Source organism: Selaginella moellendorffii, unplaced genomic scaffold (assembly GCF_000143415.4).
Source record: "Selaginella moellendorffii unplaced genomic scaffold, v1.0 SELMOscaffold_35, whole genome shotgun sequence".
Lineage (NCBI taxonomy): Eukaryota > Viridiplantae > Streptophyta > Lycopodiopsida > Selaginellales > Selaginellaceae > Selaginella > Selaginella moellendorffii.
Genome location: NW_003314296.1, coordinates 1,307,968 through 1,328,019, shown reverse-complemented (window position 1 = coordinate 1,328,019; position 20,052 = coordinate 1,307,968). Strand labels below are relative to the sequence as shown.

The window sequence follows — 20,052 nt, the reverse complement described above, 5'->3', positions numbered from 1 at the left end:
CATCGTTTTAAAGGGATTCCAGGTTAGGTTAACGCTAACTTGGGTGAGTTAGTTCAAACTTTTAGGGCAGAAGCAATGCGCGGGAAAGGCGGAGCTCTTCTTCTAGCGCTCAGCGTTTGCTCCTTTGGCGCCATCGTCTACTTCGCGTTCTTGGCGCAGCTCTTGCCATCTTCGGGGCCAAAGCCTCTGGATTTCATCCGGGGAGAGTGGTAAGTCCTTCGCTTCATCGTTTCTTGACGAGATCTGGGGTTTCTTGATGATCCCAGGTACTATTTCTTCCTGGTTCCCATGACGATCCCGGTCTTGATCGTGGCTGTCTACTTCCACTGGCTCAGCATGAAGCTCTTCAAGCACGCGTGAGAGCTTGGCTCGATGGATGCAATCCAGATCGCGGGCGCTGCGGATCAATTCCACAGGGTCCAGGATTTCGCGGAAGTGATCCGTGGCTGCGCGTTTGATCGAGATCTCTTGTCCGGAAGGCAAATTCACGATTGGGTCTCGCAGAGCCAGCTCCGATCTGACAGGTTCCTCCTCAACCTTCTCATCGACATGTATGGCAAGTGCGGCTGTGTGGAATCCGCGCGCTCGATCTTCGACAAGATGGAGGCGCCAAACGCATTCTCCTGGAGCACCATGATCTCGGCCTATGCCCAGAACGGTCATTTCGACGCAGCGAAGAGCCTCTTTGACATGGCTCCAGAGAAACCTCCTGTTCTATGGAACAACATGATCAGCTTGTTCGTCCAGAGCGGGGATCTCGACGCCGCAAAGAAGATCTTCGAGGAAATGCCCGATGCGAATCAAGTTTCGTGGAATTCGATCGTCACAGGGCTCGCCAAAGCTGGGCATTTGGAGGACGCCGTGTCTTACTTTGAAAGAATGCCGGAGAAGAGTCTAGTTTCGTGCAATGCTTTGATACAAGCATTTGGGGAAAATGGATTTCTAGAAAAGGCAGAGGGATTGTTTGATGGTATCGCCCACAAGAACGTTGTATCTTGGAATCTTATGGTACAAGCATATGCCCAAAACGGGCATATTGAAAGTGCCAAGTCCTTGTTTGAGAAAATTCCTCATCCAGACACAGTGTCGTTCAACGTGATGCTTGCAGCTTACAGTCAAAGCAATGATTCTGTTTCAGTCAAAAGAATATTCGATTCTATGCCGGAGAGGAATATTGTGTCCTGGAATATTATGCTTGATGCACTTGCCTCAAATGGGAATCTTGATCGAGCTTGGAAACTCTATAGTAAGATGCCTAGGCATAATTTGGTTACGTGGAATTCTATGCTAGCAGGTTATATATGCTGCAGATGGTTGGAGGATGCCCGGAATCTTTTTGCCCAGATGCCATTGACGAACATAGTGTCGTGGACTACATGCATAGCTGGATATTCCCAGAATGGGTATCCAGAGGGAGCTGTTAGAATGTTTAAGCGGCTTCCAGAGGTGAATATTCTTTCTTTCAATGCTGCTATTGGCGCATATTCTCAGCTGGGCGACGTGGTAGCAGCAAAGTGTGTTTTTCTGGAGATGCCTTGCCATACTTTGGGAACTTGGAATGCTTTGCTACAAGTTTATTGTCAATGTGAGCACTTAGATCTAGCAAAGAAAGTTTTTCACCAAATGCCTCTTTGGGATGGGCATGGTTTAGAAATAATGCTTCAGAGCTTAGTGAAAAATGGCAAATTTGAGGAATCAATGGATTTGTTTCTGAAGGTTGAATATCCAGATGTGGTGCTTTGGACCTCATTTCTCACTGCTTATACCCAATGTGGGCATATGATTGAAGCAGAAAACATATTCGAGGACATTCCCATAAAAAACATTATAACATACACTGCAATGTTGCAAGGATATGCCAGGGCTGGGAATTTGGAGGGAGCAAAAACTATTTTTAAGAATATGCCAGAGCATGATTTGAAAGTTTGGAGCTTAATGATTGGAGCATATGCCGAAGCCAGGCAGATGCATGAGGCAAGGATCATATTCAAAAGCATGAGGGAGAGGGATATTCACTCATGGGCCATGATTATTGTGGCACTCATCTCCAATAATTTCAAAGAAGAAGCTCTACACCTTTGCAATCAAGTGCCAGAATATACTATGTCTTCAATGTCATCCATTTTGCAAGCATTTTCCTCCAAAGGCAACATTGAAGAGGCACAATGTATATATGATAAAATACCTCTTAGAAACAATGTAATATGCTCCACTGCAATGTTACAGGCATATTCTAAAGCTGGGAATATTTGTCAAGCAAAAAGAGTGTTTGATTATATTCCATGGCTGGACACCATTTCTTGGTCCACAATGGTGGCATCTTTTGCCCAGAATTGGGAGCTTGATGCTACCAGGGAAGCCTTTCACAACATGCCAGAGAGGAATCTTGTGGCATGGAATGCGCTGATGGTGGCATATTCCCAGGTTGGGAGTTTAGAACAGGCTGCGAAGATATTCGCTTGGATGCCAGAGCGTGATGACGTGTCGTGGAGCACGTACATTGTGGCGGCAAGCTCCACTTTTGGCAACGCGATCGAGCTCCTCCACGCGATGGTCTTGCTAGGGTTTGCGCCGGACAGGGGGACGTTCTTGGCGGTGCTGGGATCGCCGCGGTCGATCGAGGAGAGCCGGCGCCAGTTCTTGTCAATGGCGCTGGATTTCGGGCTCCAGGCGTCGATCCGGCACTACTGCTGCATTCTCGGCGTTCTTGCGAGGTCGGGGCGCAGGGATTTCGCAATGGAATTGCTCGAGAGCATGCCGTTCTGGCCGGATTCAGTGGCAAAGAGATCGCTACTGATATGAGCCCTAGAAAAATATGAGCGATGCGAAGCTCTGGCTGGAGAATTTGATCACAACTCAGGTTCGACCGGTATTTGTGATTTCTCTTTTGATTTTGGAAGCCTGGAACTTTACAGCCACAAACTGTTCTTTCTAGCTCGTCTGTGGTGATCGTCGTTCCAATGGCGGACAACTTCTATCAAACGTAAGATTGTCTATGGCAGGCCATCATTGGTATGTTTCTTAGTGTTTGTCCTTTTTTTTTTTCTTGCGTGAACATTGCTACTTCTTGCAGCTGGACTTGCAAACTTAAGCACGCTTTGATGGAGATGGTTATTCTTCCTACAAAAAAGGAGTGATCTTTTCAGGGATTTTCGCAGACCAGCTCCAGGTTTTAAACAAAAGCCGCGTTGCTTTTTGCCTGACGCCCACTTTAACAGGCTTGCTGGCCAAGGCAGTGGCATCTGAGCGGCCTATAGTGCATTCTTTCTTCGTCGTTCACTTCAAAATGGGTAAGATTTGTTCTATCATCAGTCTGTGGAGCTTATGCTTAGTTGCTACGCAGTGGGTTGGGCTTCCCACATGAAACTTCGAGTTCGAATCGTTTCCAGATAGGCAGCATTTTGTTCGAATGAACATGATGCTGGTCGCAGGCTCAAATCGGAAAATTTTTGAGCCATCAAGGACGATCGAAGTTTTTTGTGATGGGTAAAGCGCGCGATATTCATTGCCATTGAGCTGAGAATTTCTTTTGTCACAGGTGCTACTAACAGGCCAGTGGAAATAGATGATCCAGTACGGAGGCGTCTCGTGAGTCCAACGCGTGATCCTTTTTTTAAGTTCTCCTCTTGCTTTTCCTCTCCAGGTGAAAGAGAATATGCGTCCACTACCTGACTCTGATGGCCGCAGGTCACTCCTACAAAATCTTCTCAAAGGACAGCCCATGTCAAGTGGGAAAGTTCTGCTTTTTTTTTTTTCTTTCCTCTCTTTCTCGCTGAATCCTTCGGTTTTGACAGGCTCTGACTTGGAAAAGCTCGTGAAAGACACAGATTGTAACGTTGTTCTTTTCCCCAGATATTGCTTTCTAACTGTGGGAAGCGGCTTGGCATTCTAGGAGCGACCTTCGTGCGCTATGCGAGGAAGCAGCGATGATGTCAATTTGCGAACTTGGTCCACTGGTGGAAACGATCAGGTTTGTTTGTTGTTGTTTCTTTCTGGTCTACTTGTCAGGAGTGACATTGCCGCGATTGTCAGGTCCGCGGCCTCAATCTGGGAGATTTTAGAGAAGCTCTTTAACAATCGCATTGCAATGGATGGATCTCGACTTTGGCTCCACCTCCAGCGAAGAAAATGTTAACAAAGAAGGTATGTATCGTTGTAAACAGCTGCGATCACTTGAAATCCACCTTAACGCATCAACAAGGCACAGTATGATTTCCTAGAGATTTGCAGCCTTCCCTGTCTCTCTCATGTTTCGTGGCGTGGAGAAACAAGCAAAAAATCCAAAGTTTGGTGTTTGACAAGATGGTGTGGGACAGTGTATATGAAGAGATTTGTCACCTTTTTTACATGCCAAAAGCCGGGAGAATTTTTCCCCAAAGATTGACACGAGGTATCAAACCTGGACCATTTGTTACGTAAGTCGAGGAGGTTGACGTGGAATTTATCAACCATGCTTGTTTCTAGGAAAGTTGACGGAGGCAAAACCAATCATGGATCATGGAACTATTTATTTTAGGTTAGCTTGGTTTGTGATGTAAGGCATCACCATCACGAAATCTAATGGTAATTTGGCGCATTTGCGCAGAGCATGATGTATAGTCGTGCAAGGTGCAGAATATGCCGCGGTATCAGACATTCTTTATACCTCCACCTTCCCGTTTTTTAAAGTCGTGAGAAAACTACTATTTGACCAATCCCAAATCCAACGGCCGAGGTTTGAATGGTGTGTGGATCCAACGGTGTGGCTTTGGCGCCTTTGAGTGGACTGGATTCGAACGCACGATTGCTAGGTAGCGTTTTTGGCTAAAGGCGAGCTTTTTCTCTACCTAGTTCCGTTATCCGTGTAAAATGGGGGATACCAGTCAGTGCTTGGGCGAGCTCTTCCTAGCTCCCAAAAGCTCGAGGATTTATTGCTTTTGCGCGCTCTAGCTAGGGCGTGGCGAATTCGTGCCGGGCGCTGGAAGAATCGCGACGCGGCCGCATTGGCGGAGGCCTCCATTCTTCCCAGGTCACTTCGATCGCTTGCCACTCATATTCTAGGCCTAGGGTTTTGGCGTTCTTGATTCCTCGAGCTCCAGCGCCTCGACAGAAGATCTGTGCGGCGGCGGCGACGGCGACGGCCTGGAATCTTTCCCGGATGAGGAATTTCGGGGAACAGGAACAGGAGGAGCGGCGCTCTTTCCACGACAAGCGGAGCTGCCTTGCTTTTGGCTGACAGCAAGATCTCGGATCCAAGCCCCAAGATTCCTGCGGCATTGCGGCAAGAACATCGCCAGAATCCATCCAAGATTATCGGCGCTCCCGCGACGATGCTGAGAATGCCGGATGGATTCCCCTCTTGCTTCGGCGAATACGGCGTCCAGGTTGCGGACATGTCCATGGGCGCCCGGATGACGCAAAATCTGGTGACTTGCGTCTATCAGACCAAGCTCTGGGGCCACTGCCGCTTGATCACGGTGACATGGTGCAAGAATCTCATGGGGCAGGGATTGAGCGTCAATGTGGACGACCCAGCGTGCCACTACACTTGCAAGGTAGACATGAAGCCGTGGTTCTTCTGGAAGAAGCAGGGATCCAAGGCTATGGAGGTGGATGGGCAGAAAGTGGAGGTCTTTTGGGACCTCTCCTCAGCCAAGTATCTCTGCGGGCCGGAACCGCAAGATGGTTTCTACCTCGCCATTGTTTCCGATGGAGAGGTGGCATTGCTGCTGGGCGATATGGTGAGGGAGGCTTACAAGAAGACGCAGGCGAGGCCACCGACGATCGAGGCTATGCTTCTCTCGCGGCGGGAGCACGTCTTTGGGAAGCGGTACTACACCACCAAGGCGCAGTTTGGCGAGAGTGGAAAAACTCACGACATTATGATCGAGTGCCACACGAGTGGAGCTCGGGAGCCGCGGCTTTACGTGAGGGTGGACAGGCAGCTGGTGATCCAGGTGAAGAAGCTTATGTGGAAGTTTAGGGGGAACCAGACCATCCTCGTCGACGGCTTGCCGGTGGAGGTGTTTTGGGACGTGCACAATTGGCTCTTCAATCCCTCGCTGGGGAATGCCGTGTTTATGTTCCAGACGTGCGTCTCGTCCGAGAGGCCGTGGATGAAAGACGCCATGGCTTGCTCGTCGAGCTTGCGAGTCCAGCCGGGAACAGGAGCAGCAGCCCAAGATGCTGCTACTGCTGCTTCACACGTCTCGGCGGCTGGTTTTTCGTTGCTTCTCTACGCTTGGAAGAGCGAATAGTTCCACACGAAGTTTTGTAAATACTGTGGAGTGGGACGGGAGGAGGACACGAAGGGTGGTCCCTTTATTCATTCGACACGGCTTCTTCAGGTTAATCTCTTGTTAAGTTCTCATCTTCTTTTCTCCTTTTGTTTTTCACTCTTCTTCCCAGACCTTCTAGATAAGATCGAGACGAAGGCGATTCATGACAATAAGTTTGAGTGGGGTTGAAGGTCCTCTGCTTGGGTAAGCCGTGTGTGTTTCCCAAGGGGCCTCCGAAATTTAGCAGTACAGTGGCCTTTTTTTCCTGGCCTCTAGAGGTTCTACCTCCTCTAGATTGGGAAGAAGTACTAAACTATGTCACTTGCTACGAAACTCTTTTTTTTGTTTCCAAACGGCGAAAGCAATCACCAAATGTTTACTTTGAAATGATTGGTGTATAGGCGAGATTTTTCTATGTTTCTTAGTCCGTTGCTCGTTAATGTTTGATGATCTGTGCAGATCTTCTGGAAGTAATAATTCTTTGACAACAAGGTATGATCCTCTTTTTTTTGTTTGTTTTCTCTTACTTTTTCTCTCTGGTAATGAATCTGTGGTTTAAACTTGTTTGGATGCAGAGAATTCAAAAGCTTTGAATCTTGATGGATGAGCACCGCCTTGCTGTCGTTGTGAAGGTAATGAATGTTTGTATATTTCATCAAGCTGCTTTTCATTTTCCAATTGTTAAATGAAGCAGACAAGGTGCGCAGCGGGTCCGAAGGTGCAGCATGAATGCAAGCTACTGAGCTTTTGATAGGGACAGGTTCTAATAGTTTGTGATTTCTTTGTTTTCTGCCTCTCTTTTTTCTGCTTTGGTTGTTACTTCCCTCTCATAGGGAGGGAGATGTTTGGTGTGTTTTTGTTGGAGGATGGCTCGCCAGTAGTGCTGTATGGAATTTTTACTGATGGTGGTGGTGTCTGATTGTTTCATAGGGGAGCGAGAACGTCTTTCTCGAGGAAAACTATCGCGAATTGACGGGGAAGTGTAACGCCAGTGTACTACTGATGATACGTCGAACTATTTTTCCGTTCAGAAGTCGCGACGCTATAGCGGTTTGAGTAAGGCCGAAAACTCTTTCGTCTGCGCTGCATTTGTTGCGCTCTTGGTAGTGGCTTTATCTTACTCTTAGCATCACTTGTTTTTCCTCTTTCTGACTAATACGCTGTTGTTGGTGCAGGCAGCGTCGTTGTCACTCACACCTATCCGCTCAGGCGCATTGCACGAGTCCTCTCTGCAACATCTTACCTAGATTAAGCCTGTGAGTGAGGTGTGCTTTCTCTACCAAGTCTTCTCTCTGGTTTGATGCAAGTGTCTTTTTGTTTTTGGTTTGCAGACAAGGGTGGTTTGTTCAAGTTGGGTGTGAAAAGCGGCAGCATTGAAGGAGCCCACTGTCTTTAGTCATGTGCAGCAGCAAGTTAAGCTTGTTACTTTCTGTGTACCTTCGTTGATCTCTCCACATGTAGGCTTTTCCAGCGAGACTTTTTTTTTATTTCCCTTTCGACGACTTTGCGCTCACCAAGATCTTCAACTTCAACTCGGCTGTCTGGTAATGAAGCTAGCTCGTGTTTCAGCGTTCCAGGGAAGTGTTTGACTTATATTTTGATGTTTCACAGAAAGAATGGCCGGCGATGGATACTTGTCCGAGTACGGCACGGAGCTCAATAGTCGCCCGATTGTAGCTCTGGCGGGCCGAACAGGGCGACTAAACTGCTGGTGGTCGGCAGTTTATAAGCTCCATACAGTTGGTCTCAGTTCTTCGAGCGAGGAGATGTTCAAGCTGGGATGCTTCTCCAGAATCAAGACGTCCGACTCGCAGCCGTGCAGCATGGATTTGCAGCGAGTTACTTGGATTTGCAACCAGACACCGGCAACGGTGGTTTTCCGGGACCGATACAGGGATCAGCTTGGCAGGCTCAGGCTTTCGGTGGCTCCTTTCTCGGACAAGTTTGTCCCGGTGGACATGGCTGGGACGGATACGTACTACGAGATGAGAGTCGTGGTAGTGAGTGATGGAGATGGAGCAGCAAACAATCTGGAGGGGCGGAGCTTGAGCTCGAGCGGCGCTCTGAGCGTGGACTCGGACGATTTGCTCGTGTATAAGAAGATCACGGTGGCTCGCGAGGGGGACAGAGTTTTGGTGAAGAAGGAAGGGCGGCGCCAGGCAATCTCGTGAGTTTTCTAGCTGCTGCTTCTATATTTTTGTTTGATCGACTAACACGATGCGATCGTGTAGGTAGTGCCGCGAAGTAGCGAAGAGATTTTTTTTTGGGCGATCGAAAGAGATGGAAAGAACTTTCCCCCTCCGTGTTGAAGGGGTCAACTCACATTTTCAAAGTGTGGAATATTCTAGAGGATATTATTGTGACACGTGTAGAATTTGGAAAGAGCCACGTTTCGGGTATCTAGCGCTTTGTCCTCTTGCGGTGGTGGCCATGGCGGAGTGGCGTAGTATCACTCGCTGTTCTTCCGCGAGGATTTAGGGCTAGAACGAAGCGCGCGAGCTGTGCGATGCTGCTGCTGCCGCTGGCGGCATGGATTGCGCCTGCGGGAATGTGGCGCTGTGGGCGCATTGCGACGGCGGCGGCGGCGGCGGCGGCAAGAATCGATCGACAGTGAGGAGGAAGCGGCGGCGATTTCTCCTTCCGGTTTGTCGCAGCAGCTTGCTGCTGGATCATGTCGTCCGCCAGGTGCCGCTGGCGTCCGTGGGGCAGCTGCTCGCCACCGGGAGCACTGCTTTCAGGACTGTGGCTCCGACCGCCTCGGCTCATGCTGTGGCGCTCATGACCTTTGCTCAAGTTGCGGTCACGGCGGCCGTGGCGTATGGAGCATGCATTCTTCCACAGGCGAGCAGTGATCCACGAAACGGGAAAGTTGACGATGGAAGTAAGGCGCGCTCTCGTCTTCTTCTTTTTCTTTACATTGTTCTTGATCGCCAGCAGCGAGCTTGGTGTTCGATGGAGTTGATGTTAGTGACTATCCCATTTTTCAAGATGAGAAGGTATGGATCGACAATCGTGTAGTTTTCGATCAAGTGCGCGTAAATGCTTTGTTTCCTCCAGGTCCAGAGAGCAGTTTCTTACGCTCGAGAAGCTCATGCTGGACAGATGCGGATGACGGGTGATCCTTATATAACACATTGCATTCATACTGCTAAGATTTTAGCTGCTTTAGTTCCACAAGTGGGAACCAAGGTAATGCTCTTTTTCTTTTGCGTCCTTGTCACCTTTTCAAAGCGCTAAAACCAATTGTCTCTCAGGCAATTGACACCGTTGTTGCTGGAATTTTACATGATGTAGTTGACGATACTACGAGAAGCTTACATGACTTACGGACCAGTTTTGGTGATAATGTGGCTGACCTTGTGGCAGGCGTTTCTAGGCTGAGCTACATAAACCAGGTACGGCCGTAGACGAGTGCTCAGAAACAGTCTCATGTGTTTTAAGGCAGTTGCTGCGCAGACATCGAAGAAAAACCGCACATGAAAGAGAAGAATTTGGGAATGGATTAACTTCGGAGGAGGTAAAGAAATAATGCGTGTGCCTGTCCAGAGATGTTCATGCTTTTTGTATTTCCAGGTGGACAGCTTGCGCATTATGTTGCTAGGAATGGTTAACGATCCCAGAGTAGTTCTCGTGAAACTTGCTGATCGCTTGCATAACATGAGGACAATGTAAGCTAAATCATTTATGTGCGACGCGAGTTTTAACGGCTAATGGTTGGTTTAGATATGCTCTGCCTGCTCCAAAGGCGCGTGCTGTAGCACAAGAGACACTAGCTGTTTGGTGCTCACTCGCTTCCAGACTTGGAGTCTGGACCGTCAAAGCGGAGCTTGAGGATCTTTGTTTTGCTGTACTTGAGGTGCGGTCCTGAAGTTTTCCTTAAAGATTTCTAACGTTTTGTTTCTGTAAAGCCGCAAACTTTTCGAGAGCTACGGTCTGGACTTGCTGCAATGTGGTCAGTTGACGAGGAGGTCAGGCACTACAGGAAAATGACAAAGAGGGAAAAAAGGAGAGCCTTGATTTATGGCACGGAATCCACCGAGGACGAGAGCAACGAAGAGATAGAAGATTTATCAATGAAGGTTCTTTACTAAAGAGCTTGTTGACTGACTAGACTTATGGTCCTTTTTTGTGCAGGATCTCCTGGATGCAGTAATTCCATTTGACTTGCTCTCAGGTCGTAAAAATCGTGGAAAGCAAAAATTTGGTTTGCCACCGTCTCTGTCCAAAAGCAAGGTGATCGAAGATACTAAAGTTGCGCTTGCGGCTCTCTCCCTTTGCGAAGAGGCACTTGATAAAGAAGTCGCGATTTCCACACCGTAAGGTTCTTACCAATCCGAAGTATTACATTCAGCGTACTAATCCCGCAACTTATAGATACATCCCTGGAACTGAAGTAACCCTATCTGGTCGATTAAAGAGCCTGTATAGCACGCATTCCAAGGTGACAGCTCGCTTGTTTTACGGTCACACACTCTTACCAAGGCTTGCAGATGAAGAGAAAAGGTGTTCATCTGGATCAAATTTATGATGCTCGTGCTTTGAGAGTTGTCGTTGGAGACGGTGGAGGAAAGCTCCATGTGGCTGCCATCAAAGGGTGTTACAGCCTTCTTGACGTTGTCCACAGGTAATTTATTTCTTTGCCAAATTCTTTTACTTTGAGGACCACTTAACGCGAGCATCGCTCTGTAGATTGTGGATGCCTATTAGTGGGGAGTTTGACGACTATATTTTGAATCCAAAACCAAGTGGATACCAGGTATGCTGCGTCTCAGGTTGAATTAATCTATAGCTGTTTTATCCTCTAGTCTCTTCACACGGCTGTGAGAGGACCTGACGGTGCCCCCCTAGAGGTGCAAATTCGTACTCAGGTATGGAGAGTTTACTAAGATTCTTTTTACTTACACAAAGTTTGTCTTTGATACAAGCTGATGCATGAACAAGCAGAGAGCGGAAATGCTGCTCATTGGCTTTACAAAGAGAGTGGAGCTCCAGTTATGACGCAGGATCTGCCGACAAATGGCAGAGATTCGGACACGGATCTAACACCATCATCGTCTACACCCTCCAAGCAAGTCCAGTTGAGATACCCTGCTCTTAGAATCGAAGGTGGAAGTCTCCGAGCAGCTGTTGTCATAAGGTGAAACCTGAATCCAATTACTCGCGGTTTTAATTGTGTTACTTGCAGAGTAGACCATGATGGGAAAGAGCTGCTGGTGGCTGTAAGTTCTGGAGAAGCTATAGTATCTGGAGCTTCATTCGACGATAAGGATCGGTGGAAGATTTTTGCGTACATGTACAGCAAGGTTTGTTCACAGTTTTGTTTCTCCGTAACTGGAGCGGGAAAGTATCAGGTGGCCAAAAGCTGGTGGTTTGCTCCGGGACACGGTGATTGGGATACCTGTCTCGAGAAATATGTCTTATGCGGGGATCATATCTATCACAAGGTTCGTGGTTCCTTGCTTTTATGTTTCAAGGCAGGCAAGTAAAAAAAATTGTGGCTGCCTGACGAACAGAAGGATCAATTTCACCGTCCATTGCCAACATTTCTCCAGCTGCTAGAATTGGATGCTCGCGAACTTAAAGAGTACATGGAAGTGATGACCATGGTGGATGAAGGAATCGAGATAGAGCTCCAAACCCAGGCTGGGACATCGATGTCAAGCCAGAACTTAAGCTCGGGATCGGCGACAACGCGACTTAACAACAAGGTAAGGAAGCGAAATGCTTTTGCGTTCCATCACAAGGAAAGTTTGCGAAAACACAGGTGAAGCTGCTGAGATCGATGCTCCAGTGGGAAAAAGAGGTCCACTTTGAGGCGGCACGGCATCCGGATGATCCGAGCTCGGCTGTTCTCACGGAGGTCTTGGTGATCTCGTGGCCAAACGGTGATATCGTTCGAATGCCTACCGGGAGCACAGTCTCGGACGCAGCCCAGCGCATGGGCATCGACAACAAGATCATGTACGTGAACGGGCAGCTCGCACTGCCGCTGGTGGAGCTCAGGGATGGAGACGTGATTGAAGTTCGTGGGGGATGATCGATTTTTGATCGATTTTTGTTCATGGATGAGATATCTGATGCCATGTACAGCATGAAATACGCTGTTATATATTTGCATATGGGGACATAAACTAGAAATTGTCCTGCCAATGCCGTGATCTTTTCATGTCATAATCTATCACAACTGGAAATATTTATTTTATGATTCAAAAGGTGCACATTTTTCTTGTTGATTCCTTATTATATCATTTTATATTATTTTTTATTTTAGATTTGACAGATCAAGCAACAGTGCCATCAATAGTGTAGTGGGCTTCTTCGCCATTTAACGACCAATCCCATTTACCTGCCTTTTGTGGACAGGCATTCCGCCCACATGTGGCTTGCATGCATTGGCTGATGATATTGTTATACGCAGTCTAAACATTCAGAATTACCAAGTAATTAGTAAACTTCACCATTGTTCAAACCTTGCATCCATTACCGTGCAATATTTTGCTTTGGCATTCCCTCTGAAAGTCAGGGTAACACTTTTTCTCCTTCCAGATGAGTCAAACCCAAAGCTGTATGTTTTCCCATTGTTGGCTATATCAGCCCCACAAAAAAGATTGGCAGCTCCTTGGTAATTAGATACTGTAAGCCCGTTTGGCATGGAACCCCCATAGCAATCAGCGCTATAAACCACGCCAAAGCACAAAAGCTTAAGAAACACAAGTGCAATGATCACTCTATGATCCATTATAGCAATGCTATGCCCTGCTCCCAGTAGATTATGGATGAAAAGAACACAAAACCTCATGTTTCATGACAGTCCTTTAATAGTTGATTTAAGAGTGTTCTATTACGACATGTGAACGTGTTTTCTCTTGGAACACGTAAACTCTTTCTATTATGACATAAAGCAAGTGTTTAGGTGACCTAGATAATAGATATTTCCTTTTAAAACTATGTATGAATGAGTATAAGTTCTAAATTGCAAATGTGAATTTACACGTAAAGATAATTTAAACATGCAATTTTCTATTAAGATTAAGTAGTCGGATCATCAATAAATATTGTGCATTCATTGTTTAAATAATAATTTTTTATTTTATAAATTCATACCAACAATATCATCAAGATTCTTTTAGTGTTATACTAGCAATTGCCTAGACCTAGTTAGCAAAACTGCCTGATTAGCAAACTACCTAATTAGATTTTGGAATAGGATCAAGCATATTCCACTTTAATGGGATCTAAAGGAGAGTCAAGGACAGTCGAAATCAGCACCCAATCTAGCATTATGGCATGTTTCTTTGTCACTGTGCTGTTGTCTAGGAAACCCCAAATAATCTATAAGCTGGTTTTGGAAGAATGGACTCTATTACTTTTTTGTCAACCAAGTCTGCCCAGAAGTGAGCTACAGCCTTTGTGCATGGATGTGAGAACCTGTCAATGTAGTCAATGATGATGAAAGACTCCCAAATAAACTTACCATTCTGGATGAGAATTGGAATCTCAAGAAGTTCCTTGCACTTATGTTGATCTGAACACCCCCATGCACACTTGTGGAAAATGCCCTGGAATCCTGTGAGAGAGCACTTAAAGAGATTGGGGAGCTGTAAAGCAATAACCTGGTGTTTGCTTTTACAAGCGCAGAACCCTAGAGAAGAAGGTGTAGCATGAATCACCACTCTCCATTTAGGATCGTTAATGACCTAGAATGTGTGACACATGTTAGAATGCCTTCCAACCTCCCATTGGCTAAGTGTAAACATCAACGCAATTATTCATTAAGACGTGGTTAAAAAAATAACCCTTTGACAGTTATCCCATCTGATGGAGATTGATAACATATATTAAAATTATTTGTTGTGCATTGCCAGTTTATTACTATTTTATTTAATATTTACTACTATTGAATAATCCAATAGATAAATAAATATAAACATGTTTATAATTTTTAAATCAAGATTCATCTTATTACATATCAATCATTTGATGATAGAATAAATAATAATATAATAAAAAGTATTTCAGAAATATAAATATGTTTAAAATTTATAAATACAAGATGAATCTAAATAATTAGATAATAGAATATTCAAGCATATTTTAGTTATATCCACTACCACCCAAAGTTGTTTAAATTTAATAACTTATATCTAAAAGAATCATTTAAATATTATCCTCATTTTATTTTATAATTTTCAAATTAAAACTTAAGATTTTTTACATTATAAATAAATGAATGATTTATGATTTAAATTGGTAATAAGTTATCTATATAATATTCTAAGAACTATAATCACAAAATTTGTTATTTATCACTAATGATTATATTTTATAAATCTAGAACTTACCAATAATATAGAAATATCATCAAGATATAATTTTAGTATTATAATAACATATTGAATGTGTGATAGAAAAAACAGAAAAACTGCAAATGATTCTAACCATAACTCTATAACTCTTACTTGAAATATATGGAAGAATAAATTAAATTAAATTAACTTAATAATATAAATTTTACAACTAAAAGAAATCACTTAAAGATAAAATCACTGTTATATCTTCTATAAAAAAGCACTATATATGAGTAAAAAATTTAATAAATAATAAATTTAATTTTAAAAATGTTAAATAAGATAACTATATAATTTTTTATAATAAATACTTTTTTTATTGAATTTTAATAAATCTAAAACTTAGTAATAGTATAACAACATCATCAAGATATTCTTTTAATATTATGATGAACAAATTTTGATAAAACTAATTTATTTTTATTTCCTTTCATTTAAAAATATCTAATCTAAACTCATATATGCATCATTAATTATTAACAATGGAAAAGCTATAGAAGATCTACACCACATCTTAGTAGCTCATAGTTGACAAATACCAATAAAAAAAATTTAATTTAATTTTTTCAATAGTCTAAATTTTATAAATATACACTATAAATGAAATCACTTAAATATTATATTCATCTTTATTTTATAAATTTTAAATTTAAGAACTCCCTAATCTCTCTTTAAAATTACTTTTCTAAATTTTATAAAATATACACTATAAATGAAATCAATTAAAGATTATATTCATCTTTTATCATATAAATTTCAAATTTAAGAACTCCCTAATCTCTCTTTAAAATTACTTTTCACCACACAAAAGACTTCTTGGTATTATTATTTATATCTATTATCATTTTTTGCTTTTTATCATTCCATTGCAAATACTCTATTCAGATTTTAAATTGTTACCAGTGATTAGCAATTGCTATAACTGCTGCAAAAGGCTTGGATGAAGTTACTTTAGTCTTTTTGTTCTTTTACTGACTGAATATGATAGGATCCTCTAATAATTCATAGAGATTATATTCTCTTGGATGGAATCAACTAAGATTTTAGATTTGGCATATCGCATTTAACATACGTGTCCATAAAACCTTCAGGTGGTTTAAGTGGTGGAAACATTTATATTCACAGGTATTTTTATCCAAAGAACTAGTTTGTGACAAGTTGATTACCCATTCATGAAACTTTTGTCACTCAATACAGGCCCTCATCACCACTCCTCAAATGCTATTGAGGGATCTACATACTGGTGCTACACATTAATCTAGCAACATTCACCATTTATTGGTTCTATATGTCAAGCCAGATGGAAAGGGAAAGAAAAGTTCATGCAAGGACAAATAAGAAATGGTTGATCAAGTGATGGATAGAATCAAGAAGATGAACATCAAGGTGAAGCTAGTCTTTAGGTGACGTTTGTTGCCTGGCTTGCATGGAGACAAGCATCAGTGCCACCAAGGGCAATATTAGTTTGCATTACAAAACTCTAAATAATTAGTACATAGACCTAACATATAATCTTTTTGGATATCCATGGATTTTATCTCAGATAGTGGACATTGAAGGGCAAAGCAATGTCATCAAGTTAGCTCATTCCATTACCATCTTCGCTCATGAAATAACATAACTTGTTGGTTCAATAGCAAGCTACCATGGAGGCAATTGGAGCCATTGGGAGATAGTGCTCAAAGCTTAAATTACTTCATCAATGTCACTACATTGGTTTGTGTGTTGAAAGAGTGACTTTATCTTTTGCTAGATATTTGAACTATAAAATCAAATTTTCTAGATTGAAATGAATAAGAAGTGAACCCTAAATTAACCTCCTAACTCTTAAGGCATTACAGCCTTAAGTCCCACAGGTTATAGAATATTCTTGGATTATTCCTATGGTTTGTGTCAGATTTAATGGTGGTAGGAAGTTTGATTTTATAGTTCAAATATCTAACAAAAGATAAAGTCACTCTTTCAACACACAAGCCAATGTAGTGACCTTGATGAAGCAATTTGAATTTTGAGTAGCTTTGAGCACTATCTCCCAGTTGCTCCAATTGCCTCCATGGTAGCTTGCTATTGAACCAACAAGTTACATTATTTCATGATAGCTTTGAGCAGCTTTGAGCACTATCTCCCTCATAACTCAGCCATGGACAGCAGCCTCAAGAAACTAAACAAGCCTCATATGAAAAGAGTTTAAGGCAATACGGCCATTGAGAAAAGATGAGCAAACAGCAATACCAATGTTGCAATAAATAGCCAAGAAAGAAAGAAAACAATATAGCTTTCTCACATAACAATATAATCATGAAAAAAAAAAGAATGAAAATAGAATAAACAACACAAATCATATAGTAATATGATTATAGAACTCAATTTTCCCTTTCTTCAAAAATGTCATCCAAGTCATAATTAAAACTTAAAAACACTTTTTTCACATCATCTTCAATTTCCCATGTAACTTTGTCCATGGAATTACCATTCCACTAAACTAACAAAGCCCAACTTGTTTTATGGCATATTTTCATCAATCTTTGAGCAAAAATATTGGCCAAACTAACCTTAAATCTTTGGGACTTAGATGATGGATTAATCCATGATATCACCAAAGTGCAAACACACTTTAAGCTTGCTCACATGGAATGTTGGATGAATCTTTAAATTACCTGGCAAGTCCAAAGTGTAAACAATATCCCCCACACATTGTAAAATTGTTCATAGCCCACAATACTGTATAGACAACTTAGCACTGCCATCTCTCAAAGGCCATTGTGCATTTGATAGCTTAAAAAAAAAATTAGTCACCAACTTTGTATTTTTGATAATGACAATACTCATCAATCAATGTTTTGTTTTAATCTTGAGTTTGTCTCATATTTAACTTTGCCAACTCAAGTTTGTCTTGCATATAGGAAATCAAAAGTATGAGGCACCCAAACCAAAACTAAACTTAACCTCACGGGAAACTTAGGCTCATAGCCATATATTGCCATAAATGGAAATATGCAAATAGCTAATTGATAAGCACTATTGTAAGTAAATTGAAGCAAAGGCAAATACTTCTCTCATAGTCCTTGTTGAGTCAAGTTTTCCCACAACTTTAGCATATCTTCTAACTTGTGCTTTATCTACCTATCTAATTGTGGATACTTACCACTATTCATACTCAACTTAATCTCTAGCTTATCAAAAATTGTTTGCCAAAACTTGGACATGAACTTGGGATTTTGATCACTCACAATATTATCAAGCAAACCATAGAGATTGAATAATTGGTCTACAAATAATTAAGCAAGTTCAAAAGCTTTAATTGTCATCTTCATTAGGAAAAAATGAACAATCTTCGTCAAACAATCCATAACAACCTAATAGCATCATTTCCTTAAAAGCTCTTGGTAAACTAGTGATAAAATTTATTGAAATGTTATCCTATTTATTCTCAGGTACATATAAAGGATAATAGAGATTAGCGAGCTTTTGATTATCAACTTTGACTATCTTGTAGGTTAAATAACCACATATGTAATTTTTAACATCTAATTTCATCCCATGCCAAAAAAAATATGTCTTCACCAATATATATATTCTCAATACCCCCAGATGCCCAATACTTGGCACATTATGACATTCAACCAAAATCCATTTGATGAATTTATCAACATAAGGAACCATCATGCATCCTTTCTTCTCCAGAATTCCATCTCGTATATTAAATGACACAAATCTATCACCCTTCAAACCCTTAATAAAACTTTCATATGAATATCAATGATAAAGGAGTTGAAGTTAACAAACTGCATAAACTCATCCAAGAAATCATTGGATCACTTCATAAATAAGATAGAATTTACCATCATGGATAATGCATTAACCACCTTATTATCACCTCCATATTTGTACTGGATTTTAATAGACATTTCTTATAGGAACTCTTGCCAACAAACAAGGTGGCCTTGAAGATTCTTTTGACAATTAAAATACTAAAGAGACTGATAGTTTGAATTTATATAGAAGTTCTATCTATATAAATAATGTTGTCATTCTTTCATAGAACAATTACAACATATAACTCCTTGTCTTAAGTAGGCCAATTCCATTATGTAGCATCAAACTTGTGCCTCATATATGCAAGAAGATGCCCAACTTAAAGCAAGATGGCTCTAATAGCATTGTCACTTGCATTTGTCTTGACCACAAAAGACTTCTCAAGATAAAAAATCTTCAACATAGTAGTAGAAATATAATATTGCTTCAAACACTAAAACGCCATTTGACACTTCTCATCTCAATCATGAATAATAGCATGTTTTGATGTATTCTAGAAAAGATTGGAAAATATTGATCACAAAAAGACAATCCTTGCTATGATGTCTAGCTTATTGATAATAAAAATAATTGCCCCCTTCTCTCACTAGTCCAAACAATTTTTTTTAGTTTCATTGCCATCTCCACTCTTTGAGCCCTTATGAAGCAATAGTTATTTTTTCTTTGAATATGAAGCATTGATGGGTTGGTCATCATGTTGACTACTATGTAGACCATTCTGTTAATTAAAGTAGATTGACAGTTTGGGTGAAAAGATCTGAACTTTAATGATAACATTAGTCAACATTGCTAAAGATTCTTATTTGGTGAAACATTGCACCTTTAACAATTTATTATAGGTACCCATGAAACTAAAACAAAGATCATGGAATTTATGGATATACACATCCAAAGACAAAGTCCCTTATTTGATCTTTAATAGCTCTTCAAACTTCTTGACAAATGAAATGGTTTGTCAAATCACTTTAGGAAGTTGGCTTAGGATTAACTTTGATATAGTTTAACCACCACGAAAAAGCATAATTCATGAGCTTTATCACCAAAAAATCAATCTTCACTTTATCTTTACAAAGATTGTAAAATTAACAACTTTCTCACAATTCCAACCAAAAATCAACCTTTTAGCTATTACAAACATCTAATAATGATTTCCATTATAATCTTTGGCATATTTGATATACCAATAATAATCATGGACATAAGATTAGTTCAATTTTTGAGGGTTCATGCGAAGTAGGAAATTCTTAATGAAATTGATAAAATCTTTAACCTCTTTAATGTCACTTTGAACCTTAAGAATTTGGCAACCTTATTGCATAACGACATCATTAAAAATCTCTTCCTCATCATCATGGCCATCATCACTAACACTATACTCCTCATCAAAATTTATATCCCATTTATTTGCCATCCCCAAAAGAATAGACTATTCCGATACCAATGAAGTGAATAAAGAGTGAACCCAACTAAATCCCACAGCCATAGGATATTCTTAAAATATTCCTATGGTTGAGATTGTTGTTTGATTTTCCATGAGATGAAATTTTTTGATGACCTGATTGAATAAAATTTAAAAAGAAAAAAGACGAATGCACATAATTATTCTATGCAGTTATGAGTGTCCATGGTTC

General features: G+C 41.5%; 3 protein-coding genes across 13 annotated transcripts; all 3 read left to right on the top strand.

The window, feature by feature from the left end:
• Positions 1 to 68: 68 nt before the first annotated feature.
• LOC9657575 (pentatricopeptide repeat-containing protein At1g62260, mitochondrial) lies at positions 69 to 4,221 on the top strand. 9 transcript variants are annotated; one of them, XM_024682805.1, is made up of 9 exons: positions 69 to 209; positions 267 to 2,860; positions 2,916 to 3,012; positions 3,074 to 3,169; positions 3,219 to 3,290; positions 3,344 to 3,486; positions 3,539 to 3,588; positions 3,644 to 3,970; positions 4,033 to 4,221. In XM_024682805.1, the coding sequence occupies exon 2, from the start codon at positions 373 to 375 to the stop codon at positions 2,800 to 2,802; it is 2,430 nt and encodes an 809-aa protein (XP_024538573.1). In that variant the 5' UTR covers positions 69 to 209; positions 267 to 372; the 3' UTR covers positions 2,803 to 2,860; positions 2,916 to 3,012; positions 3,074 to 3,169; positions 3,219 to 3,290; positions 3,344 to 3,486; positions 3,539 to 3,588; positions 3,644 to 3,970; positions 4,033 to 4,221. The 9 variants fall into 9 exon arrangements, with proteins under 9 accessions (XP_024538573.1, XP_024538576.1, XP_024538577.1 ...); XM_024682808.1 differs by having other exon boundaries at positions 2,936 to 3,012; positions 3,539 to 3,970; XM_024682809.1 differs by having other exon boundaries at positions 2,916 to 2,983; positions 3,539 to 3,970.
• A 599-nt stretch (positions 4,222 to 4,820) lies between these two features.
• Positions 4,821 to 8,639, top strand: LOC9657574. Of its 2 annotated transcripts, XM_024682680.1 has the most exons (9): positions 4,821 to 6,326; positions 6,388 to 6,749; positions 6,833 to 6,889; positions 6,952 to 7,360; positions 7,433 to 7,513; positions 7,589 to 7,669; positions 7,719 to 7,801; positions 7,869 to 8,424; positions 8,489 to 8,620. In XM_024682680.1, exon 1 carries the CDS (start codon positions 5,310 to 5,312, stop codon positions 6,234 to 6,236), a length of 927 nt encoding a protein of 308 aa, XP_024538448.1. In that variant the 5' UTR covers positions 4,821 to 5,309; the 3' UTR covers positions 6,237 to 6,326; positions 6,388 to 6,749; positions 6,833 to 6,889; positions 6,952 to 7,360; positions 7,433 to 7,513; positions 7,589 to 7,669; positions 7,719 to 7,801; positions 7,869 to 8,424; positions 8,489 to 8,620. The 2 variants fall into 2 exon arrangements, with proteins under 2 accessions (XP_024538448.1, XP_024538447.1); XM_024682679.1 differs by having other exon boundaries at positions 4,821 to 6,749; positions 8,489 to 8,639.
• A 65-nt stretch (positions 8,640 to 8,704) lies between these two features.
• Positions 8,705 to 12,459, top strand: LOC9657573. Of its 2 annotated transcripts, none has more exons than XM_024682678.1 (18): positions 8,705 to 9,138; positions 9,195 to 9,253; positions 9,315 to 9,446; positions 9,512 to 9,652; positions 9,703 to 9,774; positions 9,831 to 9,925; positions 9,981 to 10,113; positions 10,166 to 10,336; positions 10,392 to 10,573; positions 10,632 to 10,698; positions 10,748 to 10,881; positions 10,947 to 11,013; positions 11,063 to 11,125; positions 11,183 to 11,394; positions 11,443 to 11,560; positions 11,609 to 11,701; positions 11,771 to 11,965; positions 12,022 to 12,459. In XM_024682678.1, exons 1-18 carry the CDS (start codon positions 8,787 to 8,789, stop codon positions 12,292 to 12,294), a joined length of 2,559 nt encoding a protein of 852 aa, XP_024538446.1. In that variant the 5' UTR covers positions 8,705 to 8,786; the 3' UTR covers positions 12,295 to 12,459. The 2 variants fall into 2 exon arrangements, with proteins under 2 accessions (XP_024538446.1, XP_024538445.1); XM_024682677.1 differs by having other exon boundaries at positions 9,192 to 9,253.
• Positions 12,460 to 20,052: the final 7,593 nt, after the last annotated feature.